We start from the raw sequence: 13,366 nt of genomic DNA, 5'->3' as shown, positions 1-13,366 counted from the left end.
TCCCTCAGTATCCCTACGCCTTGGACTTCTAGAGTCACCCACATGAATAACAAGTCCTTTGGATCGTATTCCAAATAGCAAAGGAAGAATCTGTTTGGTAACCACTCTAATAAATCTTGCTAGAAGATATTAATGAGTTGTTAACAAAGGCTCTTATGTTTAATCTAATAAACTCCTTTGTATGGTTAGATCAATCTAAATATTGAACACCGAAATAATCAATCTTTAGATTCGCAATCAATCAGTATAGATCTCAAAAGAGAAACTATAAAATGATGCAAATCTCACACAACTAATCAATCAAGTCTATCAAAGATAAACCGATTCTAGTTGGATCCCAGTCGATCAAGGTTTGTGCACTAAATCCACAAGATACAAAAAATAATTAATACGAATTCTTCTTCGTCTTCAAATCTTCTATGGCCTTCAAAAAACCTGCACAACAACGCTTGAATCCTCTTATGATCAATCACACACAGAACAGAGTCTATTAACAATGGATTATCAAAAGATGTCTTTAGATCTAACTAAAATTCTAAAGATCTCGTCGATACTTTGATCTAGTCTGAGTGGATCTTATATCAGAAAAGAAGATTCTCAAGAATAAAAAAACTAGGTACAATCAAAGTTTTAACAACCGTTAGTCAATCAAATCAATAATCGAAAACTAATAACACTGCAATATCTAGTTCCCCACCAACGGTACTCGTAGAGCTTCTTGATCCCACATAAGTATTTAAACGAGCGGTCGTAAGAGATTTCACCTAATTAGGATATTTTCCTCTCTGAATATACGGCTCCACCAGAAACAACAAGAAATGAAATTTTCCTGGCTCTTATGATAGTTTGCTAGAAATGCTAACTTAGGAATTTATAGACCAAGGTTGTTTGGACACCAAGGAATTTCCAAAACCGAAATTATTCTTAAGATATGCAATGAATGCCCGAATTCGGTTTTCCTAATTCCAATAAATGTAGTCCAATATTTCTGAAATCTCTCATATAAAATCTCCAATTAGTAAATGCACATTACTAATTTTTATTCTCTAGAGTTATGTATTAATTGCCGGTAATTAAAGCACATAAAACCAAAAACCTTAAGTAAAAGATTCTCCCTTTATTTCGATACAGGATCACCTTGAGCATCAAGGAATATCTTTGAACAATAAATGATAAAAGTTATGTACATGTTCAATAATGTCGACATCATGAAGCTTTTCATCTTAGTAAACCCTTAAACCCTAATTCACACACAACATGAAGAAATATGTGAACCACGGTTTTAGATCACCAACCTACTATACCATCACTCCAAAGAATGTTGTGATTGGATACAGTAAGATTTCCAAGATAGGTTGTAATCAGTTACAAGACCGGTTACACCTTGCTTCCCGAAGCTATCGTGACCGGTTACACTTGTTTCCCAAGGTAACTATGTGGCCGGTTACACTTTGATTCCCGAGGTTATCGCGTGATCGATTACCACTAACCTCCAATACATCATGTGACCGGTTACACTTTGATCCAAAATTTTTATGTGACCGGTTACATCTAGCATCCCAACATAGCATGTGATCGGTTACACTAAGTTACCGATTCATAACTAGCTACTCATTATAGGTCGTGACCAATTATATTTCAAGTCTTAACATAGTCAAGATGGGTTCTACCACTGTCAACTCCAGTGGTCATCCAAAAAAAAAATATATTCAAAGAATAACAGGACCAATCATGATTTCCCATTCGATTATGAAAACAAGTTCATACATCTAGTTCCTTAAACTAATGTAAAGGTACATAGTTTTCTAGGATGAAATCATACCTATACGATGCACACATAATCAACTAAATATTTACAATAGATTATGTCGATGTCGCCTTTACGAAGTTTCAAAAGATAAGTGTTTATACTTTGTACTATGCTTCCTTGATACTTTGATCATACTATTATGACCAAGTCTCATCACTAGAGTAATATATACAATATATACAGCTTCGCATGTTATGTTTTCAATATAGCACGACTTGAGAGATATGTTAGGAATTGAAAAAAAATCAAGTATATATTACTAACCTCAAGTGGAAGGATGATGTCTTCGTTGTAGTCGTTACTTCTTCTCATTCTTCAGGTCTTCGGAGTAATACTTGTATGTCTCAACATTCCTAGACTTTCTAGTCCAACCTAAACGAAGTTGACTCTAGTATTTAATCAAGCGAGTATAGATGAGTTTTGATACTAAAATATGACAACCAACCTTGACATACCAACGCTTTGTGAGTTCAACCGATTTATGCTCTAACAGGCAGGAAATCAATTTCAATAGACAAAGTCTAGCAAACCTCAGAATCCGGTCTTATGACTCTCGAAGAGCAACCTAGATTATTATTCACCTCACAAGTATAAACTTGTGGAATCATAAAGTATGAGACAAAGAAAATTTGTGATTTTTATCTATATTGTCTGTTGGAGCAAGCTCAACAATCAAAACAAGATCAGGATACACGAACTATCAAGATAAAGATAGTTAAACCTTGCTTCACGAATCTCTAGGTGAAGTCTTTTTAGTCGCTAAACCTAAAAAGGTTTAAAGGAAAGGACGACTCTAGTTTACAACTAGGACACACAAGAATGGTGTCAGGGATTCAAAGATCCCAATTGCTTGAGGTTCTCCTTATATAGAGTTTCAAGATTAAGGTTGCTTTAGATATAAGCTAAGTTAGCTTTGGAATCAAGCAATCAATAATCACTATTAGATGAAAAACTTGACATGAGATTAACATAGCAGAATATACATTCTGGTTAGGATGAACCATAACCGAACCGTGTACAATGACTTGTTCGTGAAGGTTAGCCGAAACTATCCAATCGAACAATAAGCTTAATCGTTTTCATATAACACTTTAAAACTTTAATCTTGAGTCACAAATGTGATCAAACATGTCTTTATAGTGTTTTTAGAGAGTTGTTCAAATGCCTATTATCTCATATAAATAATTCCGATGCATTCGAAAACATTCGACAGGGGAAGTACATGTATTGTACTTGTTCGTGAGTATTTTTTTTTTCATGGTACGTGTACCGGGTATGTATACCCTTAAGACAGAAATGGGTTCAGGAACACATAGATATTTTACGGTTTTCATACTGGGCATGCGTACCTTTTTGGTTTTGAAACCAACAAATTTTTTCCTGTTTGCATACTAGGTATGCGTACTTTCCTAGTTCACGAGTCAACAGACTCTTTATGGTAGGATACCGGGTATGCGTACCAAAAAGTCGTTGTCGAACTATAGCTACACCGGTATGTGTAGTAGCTACATGTACTGCGGCTCTGGACTTATAACAGTTCTCCCAGTATATGAACTGGTATGCATATTGTCCTGTATCCAGATTTACAGTAGTTTTATAGCTCTTTAATAATCAATATGATATATTTCCGAATAATATAAATGACACATATCACTGTTCCAGGCTATTTTCAAATGATTAAATCTTGAATCATAATTAGGTTATAAACGATAAATTGTTTTTAACCAAATTCATCAAGTATGAACAAATGTTCTTAAGCTTATTATATTTCGAGAACGATATTCAAGATAAACTTGACTCGAAATTTATGTTATTCATGCAATGTCTAATTTAGTCATGCGATAATGTCTCATGGATCGAAAGGTATAAACTTGAGAAATAGGTGGTTCAGTCTTCACTTACCTTTTGTTGAAGAAGTTCTCTAGAGCTCCTGTTGATCTTTGCCTTCGAAGGATAGAACACAGTGATATCTGATACTCAACTACACACTTCTATATATCCTAACTCGAGACTTGACCAAATGTAGACTAGAAATCAAGATATAGTTTTGATCAATTAAATTTGACAACAAGCTTGAGATAGAAACACTTGTGAGTTCGACCGATCAATGCTCTAACATGTTTGTATGCCCTTAAGACAAAACGAGTTCAGGAGTCCACAAAAAAAATTCGGTATGCATACTAGTGTACCATCCTGAGTTCACGAGTCACATAATTTTTTGGGTTTTCATACTCGGTGTTTGTAACAAAAGTTTTTGCCGAACTATAGATACGCCGGTACGTATACTGGGTGCATGTACTACGGCTCCGGACCTATAACAGTTGCTCCAGTATGTAAGCTGGTACGTGTACTGTCCTGTATCCATATTTACAATAGTTATATATCTATCTAATAATCAATTTGAAACATTCCTGAATAACATCAATGACACATATCACTATTCCAGGCTTTTTTTAAATGATTGACTTGAATCACGATTTAGGTCATAAGCAATAAATTGTTCTAAACCAAATTCATCAAGTTTGAACAAATGTTCTTAAGCTCAGTCAACATATTTCGAGAATAATTAACAAGATAAACTTGTCTTGAAATTTCTGTTGTGCATGTAAAGTCCAATTTAGTCATGCGGCATTGTCTCATAGATAGAAAAGTGAAACTTGAGTAATATGTGGTTCAGTCTTCACTTACCTTTTGTTGTTGAAGTTCTCCAAAAGTTACAGTTGATTTTCTCCTTCAAAAACGATAGAACGCAGTGATGTCTGGTACTCAAATACACACTTTTATCCTAATCCGAGACTTGACTAAATATAGACTAGAAACCAAGATATAGTTTTGATCAACTAAATTTGACAACAAACTTGAGATAGCAACACTTGTAGGTTCGACCGAGTAATGCTCTAACAATCTATAATTAAACATGAAACATCAAACATGGAACCGATTTGGGGAAAAAAAGCTTAATTCCGAAATTCCCAGTTTCAACGAGAAACCCTAATTTCAGAAACATCAATCATCCCAACTTCACTTATAATCAACAAAACATCATGCATGAATCGACTTTAAGTTTTTAACAAAAATAAAAAAAGGGATTAGATTACTTACTTATTTTCCGAATGAAAAAATAATCTTCTCTGACCACAATCAAAACAACACCATCTCACTTGTTTTCCGAATCAAAAACTAATCTTCTCTGGCCACAATCAAAACTAATCTTTACTCTCTAAGTCTCTAACTCTCTGTATCGATCTCTATCTTTTTTGACCTCGATCTCTTTCTTTTCTCTCTAAAAAAATGTTACAGAGTAATAGAGGTTGTCGACGACATCTAATACATGGGGATTGGAAATTACTAGCACATCCCTAGGCTACGGATGTCGAACATAAACCAATCGGATATGACCTGATTGATCCGGTTCTGATATGATAAGTAGGTAAAGTCGGATTTCGAAATCCGAATTTCGATATATTGGATTAAATCCTATAGGATGTCGAATTTTTGGAAAATAATCTCAAATTTCCGACGGTTATTGACAGCCATGTCCACTATGGACAAAATGAGTTGACAGCTTCGACTCGGAACCAATGTAGTCAATCTCGGCCGAAATGGCCGAGATTCCGCCGGAAATTCCGGTTTCAGCATTCAAGGTAACGAAATATTTGATTTCGCCGAGATGGAATTGGCAGGAATCAACCGCAATTGGACGGAATTCTTGATATAATTTTGGTTGAGTCGACCAAAATTGACTGAAAATCTCCTTAACGTTTTTGAAATTTATATGGATGTTGGTTTTCTACTATTATAAATGAAAATTTGTTTTTTTTTTAATAAAATTGGTGGTATTTTATTATATCTATGTGCAAAAAAAAATCGGTAGTTACTCCGAGATTTCAACGGACAAAATTGTCCCCTATGGAAATCGGGAATTAACTACATTGTCGGAACTTCACTGATTCCGTTAGATTTGCACCTATTCACCCGTTTCGAGATCATTGTTTTGGACCCTTCAGCAGAGTCAGACTAGAGAATATTGCTGCCGATTTCTCTTTTTTTATTGCACGAGCACAGCTAATACAGTAGATTTTTTTCTCAAAGATTATAAGGCGAGTTTTTCCCAAATTAAATCGGCGATCTTTCATATAGACCTTATTCTCCTCTTTTTCTCACTTTCTTTTCTTTTCTCTTTTCACACTAAACTAATAAATGATTATCATCTACTCTGAAATTCACTTGAAATTCAATCCAAATTTAAATCCAAATTCAAGTTTTCTCTCATATCTTCCTCGCCTACCTTTATCTCTCTCTAAACTTTTCACGTTTTTCTTACTCTTTCTCTCCCACCATCGCTACTGTATCTCATCATCTTCTTGGTTTTAGGGGTTTGGTTGACTTTACATCACTGATTATAGATTACCAACAATGAATTTATGGACAGATGATAATTCATCAATGATGGATGCTTTTATGGCTTCAGATCTTTCTTCTCCATTTGCTGGTGCTAATAGTTGGCCTCCATCATCATCTGCATCAACAATAACGTCTGATCAACAGCAGCAGCAGCAACAACAACAGCAACTACCACAACCTGTGGTTTTCAATCAAGAAACTTTACAACAAAGACTTCAAATCCTAATTGAAGGAGCTAGAGAAAGTTGGACTTATGCAATCTTTTGGCAATCATCAGTTGATAACACAGGGGTTTCATTTTTAGGTTGGGGAGATGGTTATTACAAAGGAGAAGAAGATAAATTGAAAAGAAAAACAACCCCATCTTCTTTAGCAGAACAAGAACATAGAAAAAAAGTTTTAAGAGAACTGAATTCATTGATTTCAGGGGTACCCGCTTCAGCTGATGATCCAGTTGATGAAGAAGTTACAGATACAGAATGGTTTTTTCTTGTTTCAATGACTCAATCTTTTATCAATGGTGGTGGTTTACCAGGTCAAGCTTTTTTCTCTTCATATCCTGTTTGGTTAACTGGTAATGATAGATTATTAAGTTCTACTTGTGATAGAGCTAAACAAGCTCAATTATTTGGCTTACAAACTATGGTTTGTATACCTTTAGCTAATGGTGTTGTTGAATTAGGTTCTACTGAAATCATTTTTCAAAGTTCAGATCTTATGAATAAAGTTAGGATTTTGTTTAATTTCAATAGTCCTGATAATGGGTCATGGCCAGCATCATCGTCACAACTACAACAACAGAATGATCAAGGTGAAAATGACCCTTCTTTACTTTGGATCTCTGAGCCGACGCCTGTGTTAGAGATTAAGGAATCATCATCAGTTCCACCTGTTGTTGCTGAGGTTTCTAAACCAGTTATTCAGTTTGAAAATCATAGCTCAAGTAGCCTAACTGAAAACCCTTCTAGCTCAATTGTTCATGTTCAACAACAAACACAAATCCAAACCCAAACTCAAACGTTTTTCACAAGAGAATTAAATTTTTCTGAATATGGGTTTGATGGAACTAGTACAAAGAACAGTTCACATCATCAACCATCTTCTTGCAAACCGGAATCTGGTGAGATTTTGAGCTTTGGAGACAGCAGTAAGAGAAATTCTTCTAGTGCTGTGAATGGTAATATTTTCTCTAATAATTCTCAATTTGCTCAAGATGATAAGAAAAAGAAGAAATCAGTGACTTCCAAAGGAAGTAATAATGATGAAGCAGTGTTTTCATTTACATCTGGTGTGGTCATACCTTCTTCCGGTGTTGTAAAATCTAATGGTGCTGGTGGAACAGTTGATTCTGATCATTCTGATCTTGAAGCTTCAGTCCGTGAAGCTGAAAGTAGCAGAGTTGTAGATACAGAGAAACGACCTCGGAAACGCGGGAGAAAACCCGCAAATGGTAGAGAAGAACCATTGAATCATGTTGAAGCTGAAAGACAAAGAAGAGAGAAACTTAATCAGAGATTCTATGCTTTAAGAGCAGTAGTCCCGAATGTTTCGAAAATGGATAAAGCTTCGCTTTTAGGAGATGCAATTGCTTACATTAACGAGCTTCGCACAAAGCTTCAAAATACTGAATCAGATAAAGAAGGTTTGGTTTCACAAGTTGATTCATTGAAGAAGGAATTATCGTGTAAAGACACAAGAAGTTCTTCTGTGTCAGCAGCTCCACCTGATCCAGATCTCAAGTTATTAGCTCACATTGGAAATAAATCCCCTGATGTGGATATTGATGTCAAAATTTTGGGGTGGGAAGCAATGATAAGAATTCAGTGTAATAAGAAGAATCATCCAGCTGCTAGATTAATGGCTGCCTTAAAAGAGCTTGATTTGGATGTGAATTATGCTAGTGTTTCGGTTGTGAAAGATTTAATGATCCAACAAGCTACTGTCAAGATGTCTAGTCGTTTGTACACTCAAGAACAGCTTAAATCCGCTTTAGCATCCAGAGTTGCTGATCACCGATAGGCCAAAGGCGAAGTTTTTCCAGGTGAAATTGGCGTAGAATTGGGATTCAGCTATTCTAAAGTAGTAGTAGCAATGGACAGTGGTAGTAACTACTAGCAGAAGAAAACATGAATAGTACTACTATCCTCCTGTAAGTGGTTCTACTCTTGTACTTGAAGTTGTATATAGATGAAATTGTAGATGCAAAAACCACCACCGAAATTGTGGGGTGCAGTAAGTTATTTGAATTTGTAGAGATTTTCAAGTTTCTATTGAATTAGAAATGTTAGTATAATCTATTGTTGTACGTTGTATGTTGAATGTCCTTGAATTTCTATTTTCATGAATTCAGTTTTGTTAATCAACTCTACTATATCAGGTCTTTGTTTGTTGTGTGATTGATTATGTTTTTTCTTAGGCAAGTAGAGTCTACATCTTCAATAGAGAAATTATGGCTGTACTGAATCTTATGGGTTTGATGTGTAAATCTTATTTTCCCTCTTCAGTAGTAGAAGAGGATACAAGAATGTAGTAGAAGTATGATTGGTTTCTCTAACAGAGGATACAACTAAAAATGAAAGCCAAAATGCTTACCGTTTAAGGGACACAGGGGTCAAGCCGTTAAGGGATGAATTCAACACGCATAGATTTAATGCCACACACGTCGCCCTTTACATGTTTTTATAGTGTTCTCAGAATAAATAGATAAACCGTTCTTGTGAACCCTGTACTCGTGAATCTCGTTGTAGAAACAAGTGATTGTAGAGAGTGATTCAGACAAGATTTGTCGAATTGGCTTGGACAATCTGTGCAAATAGGATGATCCTAATTTTTTGTTTTGTTGTTTTTTCTTGCTTCCTTCCCATTCACATATCAAATATCAACAAAAAAAAAAAAAAAAATGGAAATCGCCAAAGATTTTGCTACAACCTTCTTTGTGATTTTTCAAGTCCTATTTAGATTCTGCAACGTCCATTCTTGGTGACCCTTGATATGAAGCTAAACCCTACCACTGACATTGAATAAAAGCAGTCGCCCAAAGTAAAGCATGTGATGACAACAATTTAGTACTGAGCACACGCATCTACTTTGGGGTACCCAGAAAGGAACCACATGTTTTCCTACAGTTGTTTTTCGAGCAAGGGGATACAGAGGAGTCACTCCTCCCACTGAATTTAGTGTGGCCTAAAACAGCTCACCGTGGGAAGGAGTCACTCCCCCAAATCACTCACTCTCCTTTAGAATCAACTTCAATTGAAGCCGTTCTCGAAAGAGAACACTACACGCAGATACTGAGTCGTCTGCCTATGGACGACATTTAGTCTTGCGGTTCTGTATACCAGACGACATTTAGTTCAGGTACGGGGAAGACGTACTACCGGCGGCTGTAGTGCAGGTATGGGGCAAAATCAGGAAAAAGTTGGGTCGAATTATCAAGATTTGAAGAGAAACCCAATGAAAATCCAAATAAAAACAAAGTTTAGAGAGAATCAAACAAGGACGAAAAGTGGTGGTCACTCGAAGACTTTTTTTTCCGAGATGAAAACGGAATATATTATAGGGAAAAAAGTCATGTACAAAAGGAGGCTTCAAAATGATACCTCGGACCCATGAAAATGAAACAAACAGAAATTTTCTACACTTGAACAATTTCTTCCCGCGAAAAAGAACTTGATTAATGGTTTATCCCATAAACGTTCCTTTAGTTGAGCACCAAATGCACATAGTTTGGTTAACAGCTACCGTAATTTGTGATTTAGCTCTGCCTCCGAGTATCCTAGCGTTTCCGTCCTTCCAAATTCCCACATGATTGCATAAGGTAGGACATCGCAGACTTGCTTGTGCTTTTCCTTCATCTTGCAAAACTTCCAGCTCGCAAATTAGTCTATGGAAACTCTCCCGCATAACCTAGTGCAAATTTAGTGGAGAGAGGAAGCACCTCCATAGATATAGATATAGAGCTTTTTCAGAATGCAAGAAGAGAAAATGAGTAATATGCCCCAAAATTGAGTGTCATTTTTGGAATATGTCCCGAGATTCCAGTTTTTAGGAATATGCCCCAATACAACTAACGGTTTCCGTCCAAGTATGTTAGATAGTCAATTACTATACTTTGACCAGTCAAAATCCCAGAATATGAGATCTCGCGAGACGATGGAATTGACGACTTTAACCTTGGTTTAGTTGAAACTAAAATTATTTTTCCTTCTTCGGCACAACACTATCTCAGTTCTTCTTACTTATCCCATCTCCACTTCCATCCGTAGGTTTTCCAGTACTCCCTCCGTCCCACTATTAAGTGACCTGGTTCAAGTTTGCACAATTTTTAAGGCAAGCAAGGGAAAAGAATATATTTAAGCATTTTTTACAATTATACCCTTGTGGATAATAACTAGTGAAATTTTGAAATGATTTATCTCTCAAACTACACCACGGATGTTCGCAAACTTCATACCATTGAAAAGCATTTTAAAATACATATGTAACGAATATAAACATGCCTATCAAATTATGCATATTTCTTATATTTCTTATAATCAGTTAAAAGGATAATTTTAGAAATATTTCCTTGTTTAGTGATATAGGTCACTTAATAATGGGACAAAATCTAAAAGTAAATAGGTCACTTAATAGTGGGGCGGAGGAAGTATCTTTTAATTGAGATACAAATATGGGGCTTTCAAAATTAAGGTTTCCAACTAGGAATGATTATCAATTTCTCATCAAAAACACTATATGGGTCTTGTGATTCTAGTGAAATAAGACATATGCTTTCATCACTGTGACTGAAGTCTGAATCATTAGAGTAAAATCTAGGATTTATGGATGAAAAGGTACTGGAGTGTTGTTGGGCTTTCCTGAATTGGCATATGAAGAGTATTGATCGTGTTTTTGATTTCCACATCTCTTTTTTGTCTACGTTGTTGTTAACCAAATTGAAGTGTAAGTGATGAAGATCGATTACTTTTATAAGGTGGGTTTGTTTCAATTTTGAATTTGACTACAAAACCTAGTTTTAATTGTGAGATCAGTATGTTTACTTTACTTAGGGTTTTAGGTTTTGTGTATATATGTTGATTTTTTCTGTTGGTGGTACTTATATTTGATGTTGTTGAACTTTAAACTTGTTGAATCATTCCTTCAATTTTATTTTATCATGTTCATCATCTCTCTGAACATGTGTTCTTCATGATCTATTTTGGTTTATATATGATGGTTTTTAATATCTTTTTCGTAGATCATTGCAATACAACAAATCAATGGAATCACTCTTAATTTATGATTTGTTTAAACTTCTTTAAATCTTAGTTTTTAATCGAATTAAATCATTATGAAGAACACCATTTCCATAACAAGAAAGTTGCGGTTTATTGAAGGATAAACCTGTCTTTTTGTTACACGTGTAATCCTACCTGTGTACGGTATTTGACAAATTAACTGAAAGTTATAGAAGGATAAATCTGTCTATTTGTCACAGTGTAATCCCACCTGTGTGCGATATTTGACAAATTAACTGGGTTAGATGAAAAGTTGGACCGCGGGAGCATTATCCCCAAAAACTGGAATTTCCAGACATATTGATGACACTAGATTTTGAGGCATATCCCCAATTTTCTTGCAGGTTTCAGCTTGTCGCTAAAAGACTTGGTGAGTATTTTTTATTCATACTAGGTCTCAACCCGTGCCGTAACGACATGGGCAAGGATATATGTTTCAAATGTATCCATCGATTCATACATGTCGTAATTGTCTGACAAGAATCGAACCGATCGATCTAGGTCTAAATGTTTTGAGGAGTTGGTTAATAAACATGTCCTTATCCTCGAATCTTTTAATATTGTGTATGTAAGTCATACAACCCTTTGGGACAAACATAGTTAATTGTTAGAACAAATCCTATGGGCAGTAGAACATTACTTCGTTCACTACTTCAAAAAAATATCATCAAAGGTCATTCACCAAACTTGTAACAAAACTAAAAACACCTAAAATTACTTTAAAATCAATTAGATTAATCTTGCAAAATCTGTTAGTATTAGAATTTAAGTTTTCTCTTTGATATAAATTGTTTGGTTCCCAATTTACATAGATTTGTATTTATTCATTTTCCTAAAATTTATAATAATATTTAATTCTTAGTCAATTTGTTTTCTTGTCTCTTTACCTATTATCATAAAATATTTCTCAAGCATGCATAATTACACGAAGTTGGGGAGAAATGATAAAAACAGAAATCATGACAAAAAAGGGGAATAAAGAGAGATGTGAGAAACTGAATCGATTACAATTAATTCACGAGTAGCCTTGCATAATCCCATGAAGTATGGGAGAAATAACGACAGAAACCATGACAAAAAAGGGGAATAAAGAGAGATGTGAGAAACTGAACCGATTAAAATTAATTCGCGTGTAGCCTTGTGTTTGGTCAATTTTTTTTTACATGTTTCACTTTTCTTCCTGACCCTACAAGAAAAATCTTAAAATCACAACATCTTCTTTTGTGGAAAAATCTGGCCTTTAAAAATTGTTTCAATTTTAAAAAATTAAAAAAAAAAATTTGAAAACTAAAATCAAATTAAAAAAAAACAAAGAAAAATTAACCAAGGGTGACTAAATAATTTCCCTATCTTAGGACACCTTTTCTCACCCTACTACCACTACTTCTTCCACTACCACATTATCGACACCACTCCAGCAGTCTCACCAATACCTACCACCATTAACTCCATCGCCGATCCACCACCACCACCAACCATCAAAACTACTATTAGTGCTTAATTTACCTATCTTAGGACCCCTTTTCTCACCCTACTACCACTTCTTCTTCCAGCACCACATTATCGTCACCACTCCACTAGTCTCACGAATATTCACCACCATTATCCCCACCACTGCCCACCATCACAACCACAATTAATGCTTACTGATATGGTTAATATCAAATAAATGTATTATGTATCAACAAAAATATATTCATTTGATTAATTAAAGAAACATTTATTATGAATATCAATTGAACATTTATTATTAAATTTTAATTAAACGTGATCATTTAAAGCGGTAGATTTATGTCCTGTAAGTATAATTTTGATCGTTTTTATCTAGCCTAACTTGTCCAAACTTTGTTTTGTATTCTGGAAATGTAATCAATTT

At 35.0% G+C, this 13,366-nt stretch overlaps 1 protein-coding gene across 1 annotated transcript; it reads left to right on the top strand.

The window, feature by feature from the left end:
- Positions 1-6,037: 6,037 nt before the first annotated feature.
- On the top strand, positions 6,038-8,582 carry LOC113297385 (transcription factor MYC2-like). The gene has a single exon (XM_026545833.1). The coding sequence runs from the start codon at positions 6,227-6,229 to the stop codon at positions 8,231-8,233; it is 2,007 nt and encodes a 668-aa protein (XP_026401618.1). The 5' UTR covers positions 6,038-6,226; the 3' UTR covers positions 8,234-8,582.
- The last annotated feature ends 4,784 nt before the right edge of the window (positions 8,583-13,366 follow it).

Source organism: Papaver somniferum, chromosome 7 (assembly GCF_003573695.1).
Source record: "Papaver somniferum cultivar HN1 chromosome 7, ASM357369v1, whole genome shotgun sequence".
NCBI lineage: Eukaryota > Viridiplantae > Streptophyta > Magnoliopsida > Ranunculales > Papaveraceae > Papaver > Papaver somniferum.
The sequence above is the reverse complement of the archived record's forward strand: the minus strand, read 5'-3'. Positions and strand labels throughout refer to the sequence as shown.